This window comes from Engraulis encrasicolus, chromosome 24 (assembly GCF_034702125.1).
Source record: "Engraulis encrasicolus isolate BLACKSEA-1 chromosome 24, IST_EnEncr_1.0, whole genome shotgun sequence".
NCBI lineage: Eukaryota > Metazoa > Chordata > Actinopteri > Clupeiformes > Engraulidae > Engraulis > Engraulis encrasicolus.
This window is the reverse complement of record NC_085880.1, coordinates 17,653,528-17,677,527: the sequence shown is the minus strand read 5'-3', so window position 1 is coordinate 17,677,527 and position 24,000 is coordinate 17,653,528. Positions and strand designations below refer to the sequence as shown.

Sequence of the window (24,000 nt, the reverse complement as noted above, 5' to 3'; positions counted from 1 at the left end):
TCGGGAAAAAAAAAAAGCTTTTACCGATTCTTCATTTCCCTTTGTGACATATAGAGTGCTCTCTTTGCAATACAACATCTCAGTATACAATGTTCTTTACATTAAAATGCGTTCTGAAACATACTGTGATGCTAGCGTGCATGCTGAGAATCAAAAGACAGAATCTGTAGTGTTCAACCATTGTGTTTGCATGCATTCCATTCAAATCTCCCTTACATAAAGATTTTAAGTTGAAGCTGTGGGGGAACAAAATAAGTGCTATAATCACAGGCATAATAGCTCTCGCCCCACAGTACACTACGTTTTGTACAAACAGCCAACCTTTGCTATTTTCTTCTTTGAGATGTAGACGTCTAAACTCAACGGTGATTAAAGCAGCCCTTCTCTGGTGGCTGACATCTTCTTTTTGTCCATTTACGTAATTATCATGGGAGTAAGCCAGGCTCATGCACAACTACAACAATTACAGTCCAGCCTGCTCTTGAAGTCATCAATAATGACACATACTCCCTGTGTTCGCCAGTTGGTTAGACTAGTTGAGGTGCGTGTCAAAAAAATAAAATGAAACACATACAAAATCTACAAAATATAATGAAAAAACCAAGGGGCTGGTTTACTTAGCTAGCATAGCTAACCTGCATCTAACCTGCAAATTGAGACGTTACCATAGCCTGTATTCCCCCGACACTTCTTTTCCACACACTGTGCACATCATTGATATCGGATGATGGTGTTTTCATAGGAATTTAGCGCATTAAGTGGAAAGGGCTTGATTTGAATTAGCATTATTGATTAGCAAGCCGTTGCTCACCCCCACTGCCAACCCCAACCCCAACCCCACGCCCCCAACCTCCATGGCCCATTTATCCTCCATTACTGATGGCCCAGGGAACATTGACATGAGGAGTCAGCAGCCTCGGCAGCCTCGGGCCACGCGGATTACACGGCCGTGTCAATGCAACCACCCAGAATAATGAGGAGGAGGAGGAGGAGGAGGAGAAAGAGGAGGAGGGGGAGAAAGATGATGATGAGGAGGAGGAGAGGGAGGAGGAGGAAGAGGAAGAGGAGGAAGAAGAGGGGGTGAGATATGATTATGATGACGATGAGGAAGAGGATGAGGAAGAGGACGGGGAGAAAGATGATGATGAGGACGAGGAGAGGGAGGAGGAGGAGGAGGAGGAAGAGGAGGAAGAAGAGGGGGTGAGATATGATTATGATGACGATGAGGAAGAGGATGAGGAAGAGGACGGGGAGAAAGATGATGATGACGATGATGATGAGGAGGAGGGGTAGGAGGAGGAAGAGGAGGGGGAAGAAATACGAGGAAGAGGAGAGGAGGGGGAGGAAGATGAGGACGAGAAGGGGAAGGAGGAGGAAGATGATGTGGAAGAGGAGGGGGAGAAAGATGACTATGAGGATAAGGAGGAGGAGGAGAAAGAGAGGAGGAGGTGGAGGAGGATGGAAGGTGGAAGTAGAAGATTATAGGAGGATAGGAAAGAGAAGGAGGAAGATGAGAAGGAAGAAGATGAGGAAGAGAGGAGGAAGAGGAGAGGTGAAGAGGAGAGGAAAAGGAGGAGAAGGAGGGGGAGGCTTATGAGACAGTTCTTGGAAGAGGCGATCCGGAATGACACTAGAGAATGAGAACGGCTTACCGAGATTCCCTGTCATCAGATAGGCGTTGTGGAAGTCTTTCATGCCCAGACCCACGATGTGGATGAACTCCTCAATGACCTGCATTAGCTCCACCGAGCCGGGGTAGATCTGAGGAAGAAGAAAGAGGGCAAGAGAGAGACAGACAGAGGGACAGGCAGACACAGAAAGAAGGTCAAGAAAGAAAGGAAAAGAGAGGGCAGGGAGAAAAGACAAGGAGATAATTAGATGAACAGACCCCCATATGCATATGATATGACACAATTATAGACCCTCGGTATTTACATTAAAATGTAATTTTCCTGTATATGGAGCCTCTTCAACTTAAATGCTTTGCTAAGTCTGTGCTATAAAAGCTCAGCTAATTAGCTGTTAATGATTGGGCCGTACGTATTCACATTCAATCATTTTAAAACATGCATGCACATACGCAAACATTATGTCTAATTACGCACATTAGCATATATCCACACATCAGACTCGCAAAACAAACAGTCATATCACAAACCAGCAAACCGAGATAACACAGTCGGTGCACTCAACAAAGCAGAAACGCCGAATGTGATTCATTTCATTTAAATAAACAAAAAGAAAAACAAGTTGTTTGTTTGTGGCTGTGCACTTGTGACAAATAGAGTGTGAGACACAGAAATAGACTGTGTGTGTGTGTGTGTGTGTGTGTGTGTGTGTGTCTGCGCGCATGTGATTTTTGTGTGTATGCACACGTGCATGTGTGTGTGCGAGTGCAGTATGTGTGTCTATGTGTGCGCATGTGTGTGTCCGTGCGTGTGTGTGTGTGTGTGTGTGTGTGTGTGTGTGTCTATGTGTGCGCAAGTGTGTGTGCGTGCGTGTGTGTGTGTCTGTGTGTGTGTCTGTGTGTGCCCGCGCATGTGTGTTTTTGCCTGTGTGTGCGTGGGCGTGTGTGTGTGTTTGTGCCTGTGTGTGCATGTGCGTGTGTGTGTGTTTGTGCCTGTGTGTGCGTGCATGTGTGTGTGTTTGTGCCTGTGTGTGCGTGTGCATGTGTGTGTGTGTTTGTGTGTGCGTGTGTGTTTGTGCCTGTGTGCGTGTGTGTTTGTGCCTGTGTGCGTGGGCGTGTTTGTGTGTTTGTGCCCGTATGTGCGTGTGTGTGTGTTTGTGCCTGTGTGTGCGTGCATGTGTGTGTGTTTGTGCCTGTGTGTGCGTGTGCGTGTGTGTGTGTTTGTGTGTGCGTGTGTGTTTGTGCCTGTGTGCGTGTGTGCGTGTGTGTTTGTGCCTGTGTGTGAGTGTGCATGTGTGTGTGTGTGTCTGCCCCCTTGGGACCAGCCGTCAGCTGGCAGCGGCGTCAGACTGAGGCGAAGGTTCCATGGCTGAGGGAGCGCTCAGGTCAGACAGTCCTTCTGCTCTCACACACACACACACACACACACACACACACACACACACACACACACACGCACGCACGCACGCACGCACGCACGCACGCACGCACGCACACACACACAATGCCAATACAGGCACCAACACACACAACAACACAAACACAGACACAGACACAGTCACACACAGACACACACACGCCAACACACGAACACACACACACACACACACACACACACACACACACACACACACACACACACACACACACACACACACACACACACACACACACACACTGAGGAACCGTTCAGGTCAGGCAGTCCTTCTACTCTCCCCTCATCCAGCACGCCAGCAAGCCAAGCCAACAGGCACAAAAAACACACACACACACACACACACACACACACACACACACACACACACACACACACACACACACACACACACACACACACACACACACACACACACACACACACACACACAAACACACCCACACATACACACACAACAACACACGCACACACAAACACAAACACAGACACACACACACACCCCAACACACACACACACACCCCAACACACACACATGCCCGGTCCTGTCAGCGCTGTTGTCGCCTCCCAGTCGATAGCAACACGACCCCGCTCAGCCAATAATTCACCTTGGGGCTGATTGGCCCTCGCTATCTGGCCCCGTCATCTACAGGGCCATCAGAGCTGCCACCACTAGCCACACACACACACACACACACACACACACACGCACGCACGCACGCAAGCATGCGCGCGCACACACACACACACACACACACTCGCACTCACACACGTACATACTTAAGTACACACACGCACACACACACACACACACCCCTATTCCTGCACATATGCACACACGCACACACGCACACACGTCACACACACACACACACACACACACACACACACACACACACACACACACACACACACACACACACACACACACACACACACACACACACACACACACCAAGAGGAACACAAGCCCAGGGTGAGGTATAATCGAACGCTGAGGCGAGCGTGCGGAGATTGGAGATGGGGGAGAAATGAGGCAATAAAGGTTAGCAGGGCCTCATTAGCGACACACCACCAGCCACTACATACATACAGTAGTCTAAATACAGGGCTGTACAATGCAGTACACCCTCATAACAAACACAACACCAGCCACTATATACATACATACAGTACATACAGTACTGTACAATGCAGTACACACCACCAGCCAATACACCACATACAGGACTATACAATGCAGTACACACCACCAGCCACTACATACATACATACAGTATACAGGACTATACTGTACAATGCAGTACACACCACCAGCCAATACATACAGTAGTCTATATACAGGACTGTACAATACTGTACACCCTCATAACAAGCACAACACCAGCCACTATATACATACATAAAAATACATACAGGACTGTACAATGCAGTACACACCACCAGCCACTATGTAGGCCTACATACAGTACATACAGACAATGCAGTACACAACACCATCCACTATGTACATACAGTACATACAGACAATGCAGTACAAAACACCAGCCACTACAGTACATACAATACATACAGACAATGCAGTACACAATACCAGCCACTATGTACATACAACACATACAGACAATGCAGTACACAATACCAGCCACTATATACATACAGTACATACAGACAATGCAGTACACAACACCATCCACTATGTACATACAGTACATACAGACAATGCAGTACAAAACACCAGCCACTACAGTACATACAGGACTGTACAATGCAGGACTGCATAGCCCCAGTACACCAGTCACTACATATATACAATACAGGACTGTACAGTGCAGTACACAACACCAACCACTGTATACAGTATATATGGTGCATACGGGACTCTACAATGCAGTACACAACACCAGTCACTACAGTGCATACAGTGCATACAGACAATGCAGTACACAACACCCTCATTGCGAACACACCACCAGCCACTACATACATACATTACACACAGGACTGTACAATGCAGTACACAACACCAGCACAACCTCATTGCAAACACAACCACCAGCCACTGCACATACAAACAGCAGTCATAGGTAGTCGGTTAGGGCATCAGACTTATTATAGACCAAAGGTTGCCGGTTCGACTCCCGACCCGCCAGGTTGGTGGGGGGAGCAATTGACCAGTGCTCTCCCCCATCCTCCTCCATGACTGAGGTACCCTGAGCATGGTGCCGTCCCACAGCCGGACAACTTACTTTTTACGTTTAACTGGCTGCAAAGTTTTACAGTGCAGTACAGTATAGTGGTGTCTCGTTACTAACAGCAGCAGCCACAGTGCACCCAGTACAGTACAGTGCCCTACTGTCCACTATGGCCTGGGCTGGCGTGTGAATGCGAGTGCTTGCTGTGAAGTCCCAGCTGTCATAGGGCCTAAACCACCGACCCCAGCCGTTGCTTCACTACAGATTAGAACATACCTTATCCCCTTCTATACTGTATCATTGGCCTAACCCTAATATGCCGAGGGGCTTCAGCTATTATGTCCTCGTCAACAGCTGCTGTTGAGTTACCTTACAAAGTTAAGGCACAGCAGGGCAATTTACTTTTCCACATTTAACTGTCTTACAATGTTTTGCAGTGCATTACAATATAGTGGCGTCTCATTACTACAGTAACGGTGCATAGGGTGCACCCAGTACTGTAGAGTGCACTGCCCTCCACTATGGCCCAGGCCGGCGTGTGACAGAGAGTGCCTAAACCTAATATAACGAGGGGCTCCAGCTATTATGTCCACGTCAACAGCTGCGGTTGAGTTAACTTACAAACTTAAGGCAGCAGGGAAACTTACTTTTCTACGTTTAACTGTCATGGCAGTGGCGTCTCGTTATTAACAGCAGCAGCCACAGTGCACCCAGTACAGTACAGTGCCCTGCTGTCCACTTTGGCTTGGCCTGGCGTGTGAACGTGAGGGCTAGCTGTGAAGTCCCAGCTGTCATAAGGCCTAACCCCTAATATAACGAGGGGCTGCGGCTATTATAATGTCCTCGTCAACAGCTGTGGGCATACAGGCTACACTTGATCTCTCCTCACACGCTGCCCACCGCACCGCACTGCTAGGCTTGCATGTGATGAATGACAGATACAGTACACTCTCCTTCTCTCTCTCTCTCTCTCTCTCTCTCTCTCTCTCTCGCTCTCCATCTCTCTCTCTCACACACACCCACACACACACACACACAGTACAGTAGAGTGCAGACACACACTGCCGTAACACACATACCAAAAGCTGATGTGAGGGGGTGACATTGTATAATTAGCCGTGGCCGGGAGGGGAATGGCGGGGGTGTCATGTCACTCATCAACTCATGACTGGCCACACAGCGGCCCTGCACACACACACACACACACACACACACACACACACACACACACACACACACACACACACACACACACACACACACACACACACACACACACACACACACACGCACGCACACACATTGTCGTAGAGAAAATGACAGAGCAGGGGGACAAGTGTGTGTGTGTGTGTGTGTGTGTGTGTGTGTGTGTGTGTGTGTGTGTCTGTGTGTGTGTGTGTGTGTGAGTGTGTGAGTGTGTGTGTGTGTGTGTGTGTGTGTGTGTGTGTGTGTGTGTGTGTGTGTGTGTGTGTGTGTGTGTGTGTGTGTGTGTGTGTGTGTGTGTGTGTGGCCAGGAGGGGAATGGTGAGGGTGTCATGTCACTCATGAACTCATGACTGGCTACTTGCACTAGACTGCTCCATCCAGACACTCCACTACCAGCACCACCATCACAGACACACGCAGGGGAAGTCGACAGGAGGCTTGGCAAACAGGTCACTTGTCCCAGGCCCAGGGAGAGAGGGGGGCAAGAATAGTTGTTCTCATTACATGTACATATTGGGTCAGGGGCCCTTTTAGATGATTTTGTCCTGGGCCCAGCCAAAGCTGTCAGCGGCCCTGCACACACGCAGAAAAGCACGCACGCAGACATGCATGCAAGCACGCACGCACGCACGCACGCACATGTGGTGTCATGGACAAAATGACAGAGAAGGGGAACAAGTTGGTAGCATAGAGGGCATGGAGATGATGTGTGTGTGTATGTGTGTGTGTGTGTGTGTGTGTGTGTGTGTGTGTGTGTGTGTGTGTGTGTGTGTGTGTGTGTGTGTGTGTGTGTGTGTGTGTGTGTGTGTGTGTGTGTGTGTGTGTCTGGGTGATGGGGAGTAGAGTAGCATGTATGCGTGTGAGTGTGAGTTTGGGTGGGGGGTGTATGTGTGTGATTGTGTGTATGTGTGTGTGCGCGCGCGTGTGTGCGCGCATGGTCCTGTGTGTGTGCACGCGCGTGTGTGTGTGCGCGCGCGTGTGCGGGTGCGTTTGTGTGTCTGTGTGCAGTGCATGTGTGCGCGCACGAGTATGTGTGTGTGTGTGTGTGTATGTGTGTGTGTGTGTGTGTATGTGTGTGTGTGTGTGTGTGTGCGTAAACACATCAGTAGCAGTCAAGTGACACATAAGTTTCCCCGCTTGGTCTTGGTCCATCTCTCTCTCTCACACACACAAACACACAATCTCTCTCTCTCTCTCTCTCTCTCTCTCTCTCTCTCTCTCTCTCTCTCTCTCTCTCTCTCTCTCTCTCTCTCTCTCTCTCTCTCTCTCTCTCTCTCTCTCTCACTCTCTTCCTTCCCTCTCCCTCTCTTTCTTGCTCCCTCTCTCTCTGTCTCTCCCAACTCTCCTCCAATCCATCACCATGGCAACTACCAGGGCTAGTAGAGCACTGTTGCTGCACGCAATGAAGTGGAGGAGAGGAGAGGAGGAGAGGAGAGGAGAGGAGAGGAGAGGAGAGGAGAGGAGAGGGGAGGAGAGGGGAGGAAAGGAGAGGAGAGAAAATGAGACGAGATGAAATGAGAGAGGAGGAGACGGGAGCAGAGGAGAGGAGAGGCAAGGAGAAGCGAGGGGAGGAAGAGGAGAGCTGCAGAGAGGAGGAGAGAAGTGGAAAGGAGAGGAGAGGAGAGGAGGAGAGGAGAGGGGAGGAGAGGGGGGGAGAGGAGAGGAGAGAAAATGAGACAAGATTAAATGAGAGAAGAGAAGAGGAGAGGAGAAGTAAAGAGAGGAGAGGAGAGGAGAGGAGAGGAAAGGACAGGAGAGGAGAGGAGAGGAGACGAAACGAGACAAGATGAAATGAGAGAAGAGGAGAGGAGAGGCAAGGAGAGGCGAGGAGAGGAGAGCAGAGGAGAGGAGAGAGGAGAGGAGAGAAAGGAGGAGAGGAGAGAAGAGAAGAGGAGAGGAGGGAAGAGAAGAGAAGAGAAGAGAAGAGAAGAGAAGAGAAGAGAAGAGAAGAGAAGAGAAGAGAAGAGAAGAGAAGAGAAGAGAAGAGAAGAGAAGAGGAGAGGAAAGGAGAGGAGAGCAGAGGACAGGAGATGAGAGGAGAGGAGAGGAGAGGAGAGGAGAGGAGAGGAGAGGAGACGAAATGAAAAGATGAAATGAGAGAAGAGGAGAGGAGAGGAGAGGAGAGGAAGAGGAGAGGAGAGGAGAGGAGAGAGGAGAGGAGAGGAGAGGAGGAGAGGAGGGAAGAGAAGAGGAGAGGTGAGGAGAGGAGAGGAAAAGAGAAGAGAAGAGAAGAGAAGAGAAGAGAAGAGAAGAGAAGAGAAGAGAAGAGAAGAGAAGAGAAGAGAAGAGAAGAGACAAGACAAGACGAAATCAGAAGATGAAATAAGAGAAGAGGAGAGGACAGGCAAGAAGAAGAGAGGAGATGAGAGGAGAGGAGACAAAATGAGACGAAATGAGACGAGATGAAGTGGAAAGGAGAGGAGAGGAGAGGAGAGGGGAGGAGACGAAATGAGACGAGATGAAATAAGAGAGGAGGAGATGGGAGGAGAGGAGAGGAGAGAGGGGAGGAGAGGGGAGGAGACGAAATGAGACGAGACGAGAGGAGATGAGAGAGGAGGAGAGGGGAGGAGAGGAGAGGAGAGGCAAGGAGAGGAGAGGGGAGGAAGAAGAGAGGAGCAGAGAAGAGGCGAGGAGAGGAGAGGAGAGGGGAGGAGAGGGGGGGAGAGGAGAGGAGAGAAAATGAGACAAGATTAAATGAGAGAAGAGAAGAGGAGAGGAGAAGTAAAGAGAGGAGAGGAGAGGAGAGGAGAGGAAAGGACAGGAGAGGAGAGGAGAGGAGACGAAACGAGACAAGATGAAATGAGAGAAGAGGAGAGGAGAGGCAAGGAGAGGCGAGGAGAGGAGAGCAGAGGAGAGGAGAGAGGAGAGGAGAGAAAGGAGGAGAGGAGAGAAGAGAAGAGGAGAGGAGAGGAGGGAAGAGAAGAGAAGAGAAGAGAAGAGAAGAGAAGAGAAGAGAAGAGAAGAGAAGAGAAGAGAAGAGAAGAGAAGAGAAGAGGAGAGGAAAGGAGAGGAGAGGAGAGGAGAGGAGAGGAGAGGAGAGGAGAGGAGAGGAGAAGGGAGGAGACGAGACGAGACGAAATGAAAAGATGAAATGAGAGAAGAGGAGAGGAGAGGCAAGGAGAGGAGAGGAGAGGAGAGGAGAGGAAGAGGAGAGGAGAGGAGGAGAGGAGGGAAGAGAAGAGGAGAGGTGAGGAGAGGAGAGAGAATTTGAATTTTAACACATCGTTTATTGTGACACCTTCACTATTTCACATTACAGGATATAGCCAACTCCATAGGTCGAAAATCCAGCATAGTGAAGGGAGGAGCCCTCTCCCTCATAACCACAACAAACCTTACAGCCCTTGCCCCACCCCATCATCATCCCATCACATGAATACAACCACATTATTACCAAATGAAGCGTAGCTTATGGCTACTATCAACTATCCACAAGCCTTTGTCCATACACCATTTCTTTCCAAACATATCAATATTGTTAGTAAGTTGAAAATAGGCAAATTCTGCTGAGATCCTTGCCTCAACTAACATTTTGAACATGTCAATTTGTTCCACTGTTTTGCCCTCCTGCTCTAGCCTGTGACATTTCCACACAGCCATCTTGGCTTGACCAACAAGAAAATTTAAACATGTACATACAGATGCAGCTTTCTTTGAATACTTCACGCCAAAAATAAACAATTCCTTGGAAAAAATGAAACCAAATCTAGCGCAAACTCGTGTGAGCGTGCAGAACAATGGACTTAATTTTACACATTCAGAAAAGACATGGAACACAGAGTCAGGTACGTTGCATGATGTACAAAGAGGAGAGGAGAGGAGAGGAGAGGAGAGGAGAGGAGAGGAGAGGAGGAGAGGAGGGAAGAGAAGAGGAGACGAGGGAAGAGAGGAGAGAAGAGAAGAGAAGAGAAGAGAAGAGAAGAGGATAAAGGAGAGAGGAAAGAAGGGAAGAGAAGAGGAGAGGGGAGGAGAGGAGAGGAGAGGAGAGGGGAGGCAAGGAGCGTAGAGGAGAGGAGAGGAGAGGAGAGGAGAGGAGAGGAGAGGAGAGGAGAGGAGAGGAGAGGAGAGGAGACGAGACGAGACGAGACGAGACGAGACGAGACAAGACGGAATCAGAAGATGAAATGAGAGAAGAGGAGAGGAGAGGCAAGAAGAGGAGAGGAGATGAAATGAGATGAGATGAAGTGAGAGAAGAGGAGAGGAGAGGCAAGGAGAGGAAGAGGAGAGGGGATGAGAGGAGAGGAAGAGGAGACGAGAGGAGAGGAGAGTTAAGGAGTAGATAGGATAGGAGAGGAGAGGAGAGGAGAGGAAGAGGAGATGAGAGGATAGGAGAGGAGAGGAGAGGAGAGGAAGAGGAGATTGGCAGCAAAGAGAAGAGTGGATTACTGGTCTTCGGGGTAATGATAAGGATGAAGACACACAGAGAGAGAAAGCGGTAAGCAGAAACAACGGATGAAAGGATGAAATAAGCTGGATGAAAAGAGGAAATGTAGAAGAGAGAGAGAGAGATGAAGAGGAAGAGAGCAGGCAGACGGGATGAAAACAGATTGAGAGATGAGAGAGAGGGTGAAAATTGAAGGGACAAGGAGATAAAAGGCAGGCAATAAGTGATGATGGTGTGGGAGGGAGGGAGGAAGCGAGGAAGGGAGGAAGGGAGGGAGTGTAGGATGAGGATGAGGACAATGAGAGATGGAGAGCACAGAGATGAAGAGAGATTAAAAACAGACAGATAGGACCTGGAAATCCAGTAAAAAGGATTCCAAATGAGAAAATAGGATTGTAAGAAAGAAAGAAAAAAGAAAGAAGAAAGAAAAAAGGAAAGGAAGAAAGAATGAAAGGAATGAGAAAAGAAGGAAAGAAAGATAGAAAAAAGGAAGACAGAAGGAAAGAAAGAAAGCGATAAGGAAAGCAAGCAAGCAAGAATGAAAGCAAGAAAGAAAGAAAGAAAGAAAGAAAGAAAGAAAGAAAGAAAGAAAGAAAGAAAGAAAGAAAGAAAGAAGTATATCTAAAGATGTGCAGGAGCCCGAGAGGAACATTGGTAATGAAACAAAAAAGTAAAAGAAAACTACAGCACGAACCACTCATATCATATCATGCCCCCCCCAGGTAAAGTCCCAATAATCAGATGCCAGCATCACTCAAGGATGTGTAATAAGACGCCTGCAAAGCCATTGACACTCCGCAGTCAGCAGAGTCTCCCACTACCTAGGACACACCATTGTCGACTTGATAGGCATTTATGGATGAGGAGGGGAGAGGTGACAGGGGACACCACCAGCCTGTCGTAAGACACTAACTCTAGGCCTTTAAAGCCACTCTACCACACCAGGGAACAGATGCCGGAACGAGGCGCAAACTTCCCTTGTAACTTTCTTAATTTGAAACTATTTTGGAGAGCACCCAACAGACTAAGTGAAAGATGGCATAAGGGGACAAAAAAGACATTTTTTTGTCTGAAGCCACCTGTCCCCAATGCTGCAGTGGGGTGGAGCTGGGGGGCGCAGAAACTCAAGGCAACTCTTTAGAAACTTTTCTCTCTCTCTCTCTCAGAGAAATAACATCAAGTAGACTCAAAGCAATTGATGTTTAGGGTGGAGTGGCAGGTACCCATGTGAATCCAGTCATGACCACAACAACACTCCCCTCTCTTAAATTCACTTATCTTTTTTATTTTATTTTCATCTTATTTTGATGACATGCTCTTCTATTCGCTGTAACCACAGCCCGGGGCAGGTGATGTCCCCTTTTGAAAGGCAGCTATTTGTCATAGAGGTGACAGTGCCACAGATGTCCCCTGATGATCAGAGGTGTTGGGGAGGGAGAGATGCTATCTCCGACAGGCCAGGCCGTGGACCCGGGCGCAGGAGATTGCAAAGGGAGGGCGGACTGCCTGTCAGCAGGAACGCTGGCAGCCATGTGAAGCCGTTACCATCACGTCACCAACAAGATGGCAGAGGTGTGAGGCAGGAGAGGATGTGGAGCCAGGAAGGTCGACAAAGGGGGGGGAGGGGGGTCACTTGTCCCGGGCCCAGGGAGAGAGGGGGCCCAGAATAGGGTCCCCATTGCATTGTAGGTATTGGGTCAGGGGCCCTTTTAGATTTCTTTGTCCTGGGCGCAGCGAAAGCTGTCAGCAGCCCTGTGTGGAGTTGTGAGGTTGGGGTGAGGGGTGGGGGGTGGGGAGTGGTTGGTTTATTGTGAGGTTGGGGTCATGACCTCTAGTCGATGACAAAGTCATAAACAACCGACACAGCGCAGCACATGTGACATGATCAGTGATGTATGGTGGTGACAAAACATCAGATGTTAAGACCCCCATACTCACACTCAGCTAAATGACTGGGTTGCAATACGACTGTACTGTACAACAATATCACAATATGCTTTAATGTGAACTAAAGAGAAAAGAAAATATTGATTGTTATGAAAGTTGTTATGGTAGTTCACTTTTGAATGACTATTACAGCGTGCCACTGGAGGTATGGTGTGCACTAAGGGGCTACGTAACAGGAGACCATAGCATGAAGTAATACCAACATCAGATCACAGTATTAAGTAACTCCAATTGGAGTCCACAGTATTAAAAAACACAACCAGGAGATCACAGCATTAACACCAACAGCAGTCCACAATCCCAGACCAGTGTTGTGCGTCCCCTGTCTTTGCAGTAAAGTCTTTCTTTCGCGCTTCTTTTTTTGCCGTGTGCATTGCACACCCACACCACTGTGCCTCATTCAGAGCGATAAAGCGTTGAGTGCATTTCACTTAAAGTCCTCCAAAACCTCACACAAGCTGACTGGCAACCCTATTATTGGTGTCTCTGCTCTAAGTGAAAGAAAAAAATTACCGGCAGCAGCTAGGAGAGAGGGATATGAAAAAGATATACTGTATTCTTAGCTTGGACTTCCTGTTAATGTATTGTAAAGGATTTAACATATTTCCCAAAAAAGGATTTGCATTGAAGCATGAGCAGAATATTAGTCTCGCTCTCGCTCTCGCTCTCGCTCGTTCTCTCTTCTCTCTCTCTCTCTGTCTTTCTTTCTCTCATTCTCTCTCTCTCGCTCTCTCTCTCTCTCTCCCCCCCTCCCTGTCTCTCTCTCTCTCTCTCGCTACCCCCCTGTCCTCTGTATTGCTCCTATACGTCTTGATGAGTAGCCGTGTCACGACAGCATGCTGCGGCTGGCTCTGACCGGATGTATCCGGCAGCACGCCAGTGCTGCTGCCACCATGTGGTCAGATAGTGTACTGCATCCCTTTAAATAAAACCAGACGAGGGAGGGAAAAAAAGAAGGTCCAGAAAGAATTGCTGCCTTCCATTCGTGGTCAGTAGGTGGACTGGGGTTTAATATCACACCACGATCTAAGTCCATGGGGGACACAGCAGTCTCTCCCTCTCTCTCTCCCTCTCTCTCTCTCTCTCTCTCTCTCTCTCTCTCTCTCTCTCTCTCTCTCTCTCTCTCTCTCTCTCTCTCTGTGTCTCCCTCTCTCTCTCTCTCTCTCTCTCTCTCTCTCTCTCTCTATCTCTTGACGTGCCCGCTGATTGCTATTGATTTGCCAAGAGCAGGTGGCACCTGTTCGCACCTCTCTCCTGTTCATCGCCACTATCTCTGTACGCCCCCCTGTCCCTCTCTCTCTCTCTCTCTCTCTCTCTCTCTCTCTCTCTCTCTCTCTCTCTCTCTCTCTCTCTCTCTCTCTCTCTCTCTCTCTCTCTCTCTCTCTCTATCTCTATCTCTCTCTCTCTCTCTCTCTCTCTCTCTCTATCTATCTCTCTCTCTCTGACAATTCCCAGATGCTCACATGGCGTCACCCTCACTGCCACCGCAACTGCCACCATCAGCAGCAGAGACAGACACACAGACACAGCAGCAGAGTCGCCACCACTTGCTGCATACGCCGCCACTGCCACGAACAGACAGACACACACAGCAGCGTGTCCATAATCAAAGGGGTCAAAGGGGTCTTTTGTCCTGGGTCCAGGCGTAAGAGAAGGGGACCAGAATTGGATCCTCCTCATTATTACATTGTATAATGTATGTATTGGGTTTGGGGCCCTTTCAGATGTCTTTGTCCCAGGGGCCCAGCCAAAGCTGTCAGTGGCCCTGCACTGTCACAGACAGAAACAACACAGCAGCGCTTCCACAATCACACTGGCACACAGGGGGTGAGTTAGGGTTGGTGGTACAGAGCTGAGATGGTGCTGAGACAGAGCTGATGATCTAGGAGGTGGCATTGCAAGCGCACATGGCTTATTAGTCCCCGGCCCACGCAGGGGAGGCACACAGCTCCGTCTGGCTCGCTGGCTCGTTGGCCCGCCAATTTAAAGTGAGAAATCCACATGAGCGACAGTACTGCCACACTTGTAATACCTGGCTGGACATCTCATCCGTCTGACTGACGCAACCTGTTTTTTTATGTAAGGACTGTAATACTGTAATGACAAAAAGGCAATTGGTGAGGGGTGCTGTCAGGGCCGGATTAACGCACAGGATACAGCTGCAGGCTAGGGCCCCCCACCTACCAGGGGGCTCCTGATTGGCCAAAAGTGAAAGATTGCAGAATTGTGCCAAGATGCAATATTGAAAAATGCATCTGTCATGTTGAGCACAGTTGTTAGACATGCTATCCTTAATTCCTATCTCATAATTAGGAAACGGTCTATATACGTTTTATTGTGAAATTTGCCTTCCAGGGGGTCACAGAAACCTGTAGCCTAGGGCAGTGTTTCCCAACCAGGGGTACGTGTACCACTAGGGGTACGCGAGCACACCTCAAGGGGTACGCGGAAAAATGTAATAATAACAAATATATTGAGTGTAGTCACGTTGGGATAGAGGAACAGAGCCTGAATGAGGGCGAGGGGGTACTCATCATATGAAAAAGGGGGTACGCAGGACAAAAAAGGTTGGGAAGCACTGGCCTAGGGGCCCCAGGCCATCTTAATCCAGCCCCGGGTGCTGTGATGCACTGCGCTAAGCCTTATACGAGCTACCTGGCCCATGGGGACCCGGGTTCGAGTCTGGTGTGGGTCGTTTCCCCAATCTCCCTCTCCCGCAGTCGTTCCCTGTCCAATCTTCACTGTCCTGTCTCCAGTCAACTGTCTCACAGTCCTGTCTCCATATCAGGCCATGAATGACAAAAGACCAACAAAGGTCTGCGTCTGCGCCTTGAACTTAAGACTCGTGTATTGCTTGGTGCGAGCACTCCCAAAAAGTAGTAATCACTCAGGATAATGGAAAAAAGGAGGCGCACACAAGACTTGTGTGAAAAAGTGTATTGAAGCCGAAAATATACAACGGAAGTCATATCCATATCAGCCCAAAAATACATTCCGTAACCGGGTGGGGCCCTCATTAAAAAACATGAAAAACATTTGGGGGCCATTATGCAACCTGGTGGTGACATGACGGGCCCCTCTCCTCTTCCTTATCACCCTCACTCTAATACCGGGACAGATGTAAAGGCTTGCAGAAATAATACGTAATAAACAAACTTGTTGGCTCTCTCACTCACCTGTTGGGCGTCTTCCCACTTCTCTTTGTTCTCCTCCTCCAGCAGGTTACTGATGATCTGGAAAAAGTTCTGCAACAGAGAGGAAGACAAGAGGGAAGAATGAGTGTGTGTACAGGCCAGGGCATCATCACTGATGATACGGTAATCTACAGTCAAGGAACAAAACATTGAACTGGGACTCATTGTCCCTCAGCTTGCAGGCGCATCACATTGGGACAAACATTGTAGACAGAAGCTGTAGCACAATGCAGCTTAAAGGTACATTGTGCAGGAAATGGTCAAAAAAGGTACTGCAACTATGCTGCTCATTGAAACTGTGCTGCCTTTTTCCAAATTTGATCGTTTCATGAAAGTTGGCTAAGTAATAAATTCATATTTTCTAGTATGGCCCAAGTACAGTCATTTTTGCAGCTAAAAATGGCTATTTCTGGAAATTCATAATGGCGGACCATGGAGAAGATCCCCCTTTTCATGTATGAAAAGTGCCATTTTTTCAGTCATAATGAATAGGCCTACTTAGAATTTGATGGTGGTCGTACGTATTCATGAAAAAGGTAACAGTAGTGAATGGGTAGCATGAATTCTGGAAATAAACAACTAAAAATCTTACAGTGTGCCTTTAAATTTGAAAACATTTATTACAGTATGTCACAGAAATGAGTAAACCCCTCACATGTTTGCAGATTTGTAAGTATATCTTTGGAAGTATATCATAGGACAGTATTAAAGAGATTTTACTTTGACACAATGATTAGTAACCTCTTTATAACATATATAACCGCTTCAACTTGTTGTTCACGCACAACAAATCTAAATACAACCATTAATGTTTGAACATGTATCCAAAAAAGTCAGAACACTCCAAGTTGAAATCCTGTAGAAAGTGGCTGAGAAGGGGCCCTGTTGGCCTGAAACATCATGAAATTAAAAGGGATTAAAAGGGAGGTCATTGGTGTGCGCTTCATCCTTGCCTTACATTGAACTTTTACATTTTGAGTCTGTACCTGGCTAAAATGTGTGTGAGATTTGAGTAATATCCTAATGGAGAGTATCATAATCTGCTTCAGTAGTTTCTTTTGGTGAAATTCAATTTTGCAATGTTGACGGCATTCACGCAGCCCCAAAACATGTCAGTCCCACAACAATGCTTGATTTGTTTTTGTTGCTAAACTCACTTGGTTACCATCACACATGGTTGACACCCTATGAAGCCAATTTGAACCTCCAACCTTCTGATTACAAGATCAACTCTATAACCTAACCATGACCATACGATCACTGCTGCCTCACAAATCAATAGACACAAGCCAATCAAATAACAAATAAATAGCTTTACTTCAGTCATCTCCATCTCCACATGATATGACATACATAGAGATACGCACAGAGAATAGCCATATTGCTCATGCATAACAAAGCAACACACAATGGACATCGCAATCAAAATGTATAGCATATACTGTTTGCCCATTACTGATTGTGGTGCACCATTGAAGACACTTGCATCGAAAAGATAAAAGAATGAAAAAACAACGACAATATACATTTCATACAGGGAAGCCGACGGGGGAGGGGGGGGGGGGGGGGGGGGGGGGGGGGGGGGGGGGGGGGGGTTGGGGGGTGGATGGGGACGGGGACAAAGGGGTCACTTGTTCCAGGCCCAGGGAGAGAGAGAGAGCGGGCTCAGAATGGGATCCTCATTACATTGCATTGGTTGGGTTTGGGGATTGGGGCCCCTTCAGATCGCTTTGTCCCGGGCCCAGCCAAAGCTGATTTCATCTATTGTTTCATTTGAATTTACCTGCCTGCTAAGCATCATCACATGCAAATGAGATATTTCTAAGAAGCCTGATGCATTCTGGGGCCCCTGCTGAGCTAAAGATGCTAACTGTGTCTTTTTCTTCTCTCGTGTTTAATGTTCCTTTGCTGTCAATCTGCATAGTTTGCCGAGTGAATCTACAGAATATCCTTCCAGCTGTCCAAACAATAGATTGTGTGCATGCATCTTTGCCGTGTGTCTCGTGTGTGTGTGTGTGTGTGTGTGTGTGTGTGTGTGTGTGTGTGTGTGTGTGTGTGTGTGTGTGTGTGTGTGTGTGTGTGTGTGTGTGTGTGTGTGTGTGTGTGTGTGTGTGTGTGCTTTTCTGTCACCACAGTGTGGCAGGTGTGTAGGCCTGCATGCATATGTATAAGAAGGCTGAAGTGTGTCTTTGTATGTCTATGGCGGTCAATACTGTATGTGTATGCAGTAAGTGTGTGGGTGTGCGTTCATGTATTTGTGTGACTGTAGCTGTGTGTGTGTGTGTGTGTGTGTGTGTGTGTGTGTGTGTGTGTGTGTGTGTGTGTGTGTGTGTGTGTGTGTGTGTGTGTGTGTGTGTGTGTGTGTGTGTGTGTGTGTGTGTGTGCGTGCGTGCTTGTATGTTTGTGGTTGTGCAAGTCTATCTGTGTGTGTGCATGTGAGTGTATGCATGTGTGTGTGCATGCGTTTGTTTGTATGTGTGTGCATGTGTGCGCGTACTTCTATGTTTTAGTGTATGTCTGTGGCAGTCCTGTTCTGTATCTGCATTTATGTATGTCTACGGCACTTTGTGTCTGTGTATATTTCTAGGTGTGTGTGTGTGTGTGTGTGTGTGTGTGTGTGTGTGTGTGTGTGTGTGTGTGTGTGTGTGTGTGTGTGTGTGTGTGTGTGTGTGTGTGTGTGTGTGTGTGTGTGTGTGTGTGTGTGTGTGTGTGTGTGTGTATGTGCATGTATATGTGTGCGTATATGTGTGCGTATATGTGTGGCAGCGTCTGTACAATGTGTGTGTGTGTGTGTGTGTGTGTGTGTGTGTGTGTGTGTGTGTGTGTGTGTGTGTGTGTGTGTGTGTGTGTGTGTGTGTGTGTGTGTGTGTGTGTGTGTGTGTGTGTGTGTGTGTGTGTGTGTGTGTGTATGTGCATGTATATGTGTGACAATGTGTGTGGCAGCGTCTGTACAATGTGTGTGTGTGTGTGTGTGTGTGTGTGTGTGTGTGTGTGTGTGTGTGTGTGTGTGTGTGTGTGTGCGGGTGTGGGTGTGGGTGTGTGTGTGTGTGTGTGCGTGTCTGCTTCAGTGTTTGTGTGTGAAGGATTTCGTGGTACATTTGTTTGTATGTGTGTATGTGTATGTACGCTGCAGTGTGCTTTCATGTTGCATGTGTGTGAATATCTGTTCCAGTGTATATGCCTGTGTGTGTGCATGCTTGTCGTGGTGTTTGTGTGTAAACATATTTTTCAGTGTATGTGTGTGTGTGTATGTGTGTGTGTGGTGGTATGTGCTGGGTGACTAATGATTTGCGGGCATGCGGGCATGCGGGCATGCGTAGGCACGGGCGGACATGCGTTGGCGCAGGCTGGCACCTGGGCTGTGCAGCGGGCGCGGGCGGCTGTTTGTGATTAAGCACTTTGTAGTGCTCACGCGTGTTAATCGAGGCTCTGCATGCACAGGCTGAGGGGGCGAGCTGCTGAGTGAGGGGTGGGGGGGGGATAGGAGACAGGAGAGGTGAGGGAGAGAGAGAGAGAGAGGGAGAGAGAGAGAGAGAGAGAGAGAGAGAGCGAGAGAGAGAGAGAAAGAGAGAGAAAGAGAAAGAGAAAGAGAGAGAGGTGAGGAGAGATCGAGGAAAGATAGAGAGAGAGAAAGATGAGATTGGGGAAAGACATAGATGTGTGTAGAGAGAGAGAAAGAGAGAGACAGAGAGAGAGAGAGGGGGGGGGTGAGGTGAGGTGAGATTGGGGAAAGATGGAGAGAGACATAGATGTGTGAAGAAAGAGACCAAAGAGAGAATGAAATAGATGAAGAGGGAGAGACACAGAATGATACAAGGAAAGACGGGGAAAGGGAGAATGAGTGGAGGAGGAAAGCCGAAGATAGAGAGAGAATGAAAAGACGATAGAAAGATAGAAAGGCATGTTGAGCGACGGAGAGAGAAGAGAAGTGAAAGGATATGATGATGGAGAGTGAGGTATGACAGAGGATGACAGACAACTAGAGAGAAGGATACAGAAAGTGTAGGGGAAGAGAGATGTAGAGACTCAGTGAAAAAGAGACGGGGGGGATCAGCGATGAAGCCAAAAGGAGAGATGGAGAGATGGAGAGGAAAGAGTTGGAGAGCGAGAGGGGAGAGGGGATAGAGAGAGGAGGAGTTCACAGCCGCAGTGCTGATCCTTTAGGAGAGGAGGAGAGGGAAGGAGAGAGGAGAGGAGAGGAGAAGAGAGGAGAGGAAAGGAAAGGAGAGGAGAGGTGGAGAGGAGAGGTGGAGAGGAGAGGTGGAGAGCAGAGGGAATTAGAGGGGAGGAGAGGGAAGGACTGAAGAGAGGAAAGGAGAGGAGAGGGAAGGAGAGGAGAGGAGAGGGAACTAGAGGAGAGGGAAAGAGAGGAGGTGAGGAGAGAGATGGAGAAAGATGGAGAGAGGAGAGGAGAGTAGTGGGAAAGAGAGAGGAGGAGATGAGAGGAGAGGAGGAGAGAGATGGAGAGAAGAGAGGAGAGGAGAGAAGGAGAGGAGAGGAGGAGAGAGATGGAGAGAGGAGAGGAGAGGAGAGGGAAAGAGAGAGGAGAGGAGAGGGAAGGAGAGAGAAGAGAAGAGAAGAGAAGAGAAGAGAAGAGAAGAGAAGAGAAGAGAAGAGAAGAGAAGAGAAGAGAAGAGAAGAGAAGAGAAGAGAAGAGAAGAGAAGAAAATAGAAGAGAAGAAAAGAGGAGAGAGGAGAGGAGCAAAGAGAAGATGATAGGACAGGAGAGGAGAAGAGGCAAGAGGAGAGGAGCAAAGAGGAGTGGAGAGGAGAGCAGAGGGAAGGAGAGAGGAGAGGAGCAAAGAGGAGTGGAGAGGTATGGCCAGAAGGAGGGAGGGAGGGAGGGATGGATGGGGGTGATGGCGTACGCTCTGCTCATTCTTTTGTCCCGCTCACCCCTCCCCTCCCCTTCTTCCCCTCCGTGTCGGCAAAATGGACGTAGGAGTGGTGACGGTGCGGTCTTTTGCTCTCTCTCTCTCTCTCTCTCTCTTTCCCTCTTTCTCTCTCCCTCTCTCTCTCTCGATCTTGCTCTCTCTCTCTCGCTCTCTCCCTCTCCCTCTCACTCTCTCTCTCTCTCTCTCTCTCTCTCCCTTGCTGCTGGCACAGACCATCTTGTTTTCTACTTGAATGCTTATGCTCCCTCTGGTGGTAACACGTCCACTTAAACACTGCATTAGCACTGTGCACACACACACACACACACACACACACACACACACACACACACACACACACACACACACACACACACACACACACACACACACACACACACACACACACACACACACACACACACACACACATCAAGCCTACACTGTCAAAGGCACAAATCATGGTGTGTGTGTGTGTGTGTGTGTGTGTGTGCGTGTGTGCGTGTGCGTGTGTGTGTGTGTGTGTGTGTGCATGTGTGTGTGTGTGTGTGTGTGTGTGTGTGTGTATGTGTATGTGTGTGTGTGTAGTGTGTGTGTGTGTGTGTGCGTGTGTGTGGTTATAGTGCGTGTGTTGGCGGAGGAATTCTCCACTCCCCACTCTAGTTGGAGCGTGCTACAGTCGTGTCGTGAGAGAACACAAACATTTCTGTACAACCAGCCCCCAGCTCCCCAGAACACACACACACACACACACATACACAAGCACAAACACATACAGAACACACGCAAACACAAACATCTCTCACTCCCACGGACACACACACACACACCACACCACACCACACCACACCACATCACACCACACCACATCACACCACACCACAAAACACCACACCACATCACACCACACCACAAAACACCACACCACATCACACCACACCACAAAACACCACACCACACCACACTACAAAACAGCACACCACACCACCCCACACCACACCACACCACACCACACCACACCACATCACAAAACACCACACAGCATCACACCACACCACACCACACCACACCACACCACACCACACCACACCACACCACACCACACCACACCACACCACAAAACACCACACCACACCACACCACACCACACCACACCACACCACATATAACAGCACATAATTTTGCCAATAAAACAGCCAAAAGCAGCCACAACAGCAGATCAGCAGAGAGCAATGAAATGATCTATTTGCAGACAGAGAGAAGGAGAGGAAGATGAGGAGGAGGAGGAGGCATGTGGGAGTGGAGAAGTAAGAGGAGGAGGAATAGGATAAGAAAGAGGAAGATGAGGTGAAGGATGAGGATGAGGAAGAGGAGGTGGAGGATGAGGAAGAAGAAGAGAAGAAGAGATAGAGGAGGAGGAGGAAGAGGAGGAGGAGAAGGAGGAGGAAGAAGAGAAGGAAGAGGAGGAGGAGGAGCGATTCAGAACTGATCCCTTATCTGCGGCAGCACCATAGTGAGATATTGAGAGCAGTGTTTTTTAAAATGGAGGAGAGACAGAGAGAAGGAGAGGAAGACGAGGAGGAGGAGGAGGAGGAGGAGGAGGAAGAGGAGTTTGCGAGAAGGGAAGTAAGAAGAAGAGGACGAGAAAGAGGAAGATGAAGTGGAGAATGAGGATGACAATGGAGAAAGAGGAAGAGGAGGTGAATGAGGAGGAGGAAGGAGACGAGGAAGAGGAGGAAGAGGAAGAGGAGCGTACAAGAAGAGAAGTGAGAGGAAAATGAAGAGGACGAGAAAGAGGAAGTGGAGGTGGAGGATGAGGATGAGAAAGAGGAAGAGGAGGTGAATGAGGTGGAGGAAGAGGAGGCAGAAGAAGAGGAAGAGGAGGCAGATGAGGAGGAGAGCGATTCAGAACTGATCTCTTATCTGCGGCAGCACCATAGTGAGATATTGAGAGCAGTGTTTTTTAAAATGGAGGAGAGGAATCTTTAAGAGGCTATGGGAATCAGCGCCATGGAGACGAGCACGACTGGCAAGTGGGAGAGGGATAGAAGAGATGAACACTGAGGGGATTTTCAGTGAATGTGAAGGATGTGCACTCTCTCTCTCTCCCTCTCTCTCTCTCTCTCTCTCTCTCTCTCTCTCTCTCTCTCTCTCTCTCTCTGCCGTTCTTTCCCAAAAAATACACCCACACATTGTCTTCTTCTACAAAGACGTGCACCCCTACACAAGGTCGCGATCCAAAAAAAACATCAGCCTCCGCTAAAAGAAAAATACCTTTCCCAACATCCATTTTAGAGAGCAGCAATTTTTTTGGGGGGGAAAACATACATTTCGTCCACCTTCCTCGAGATGGCTGTCCTTGACAACCGACCACCGACAGACAATGACGACGGCGGACATGAGACACATACTGATGAGGACAATGACAACTGAGACAGGCTGGAAGGAGAAAATAAATATCTTGCCATGTCGCCTGGCAATCTGGATAAAACATACAACAACAAAGAGAAAAGGGAATGCTTCACTGGGTCCTGTATCCAGTTAGTAGAAAAGGGTGCTCATCAAAAAGAACTTTCTGGATAAAACATATTTCTGCCTCTTGGTCTAAGTATTATTATTACTACTATGCTACACTGTAAAACATTGCAGCCAGAAAAACTAAAAAAAGTAAGTTGCCCTGCTGCCTTAACCCTTACGATAAACGACCATGGTTTTACCATGGTATGTCATGGTTACTCTAAGTACTCTGAACCAACCATAGCATTACTATGGCTTATCCATTTTTTGGGGGGTAACCATGAAAACCATGGTTCCTAACTGACCATGAATCATGGTTATTCATGGTTTTTGTGCTTTTTTGCTGGTCTGTGATTATGGTTTAACCATATGGCACATACCATGCTCAAAATATAAAAGGTTAATTGTGGGTTTCATGGTTACCCCAAAAAACATGAAATCTTGTGGGCAGCCATGGTGTAATGGTTAGACTGGACTGAAGATCACAGAGTTGCAGCTTCAAATCGCCACCTGGCGTCTAAGACCCCCCCCCCCCCCCCAAAAAAAAAAAATTAAATCAACGTCTTTGACCCCTACAGTAGTGAATTAGCAGCCATCATGCCAGAACAAATTCTCAAAGG

At 48.3% G+C, this 24,000-nt stretch overlaps 1 protein-coding gene across 1 annotated transcript in view; it reads right to left on the bottom strand.

Annotated features, from left to right (window-relative positions):
* Positions 1 to 24,000, bottom strand: part of adgrb3 (adhesion G protein-coupled receptor B3) — a 277,961-nt gene that overhangs the window by 114,153 nt on the left and 139,808 nt on the right. Inside the window, exons 10-11 of the mRNA XM_063191037.1 lie at positions 15,972 to 16,040; positions 1,653 to 1,761 (exon numbers count right to left, since the gene is read on the bottom strand). Of these exons, the coding sequence (XP_063047107.1) occupies positions 1,653 to 1,761; positions 15,972 to 16,040 (178 nt within the window). The remainder of the gene's footprint in view (positions 1 to 1,652; positions 1,762 to 15,971; positions 16,041 to 24,000) is intronic.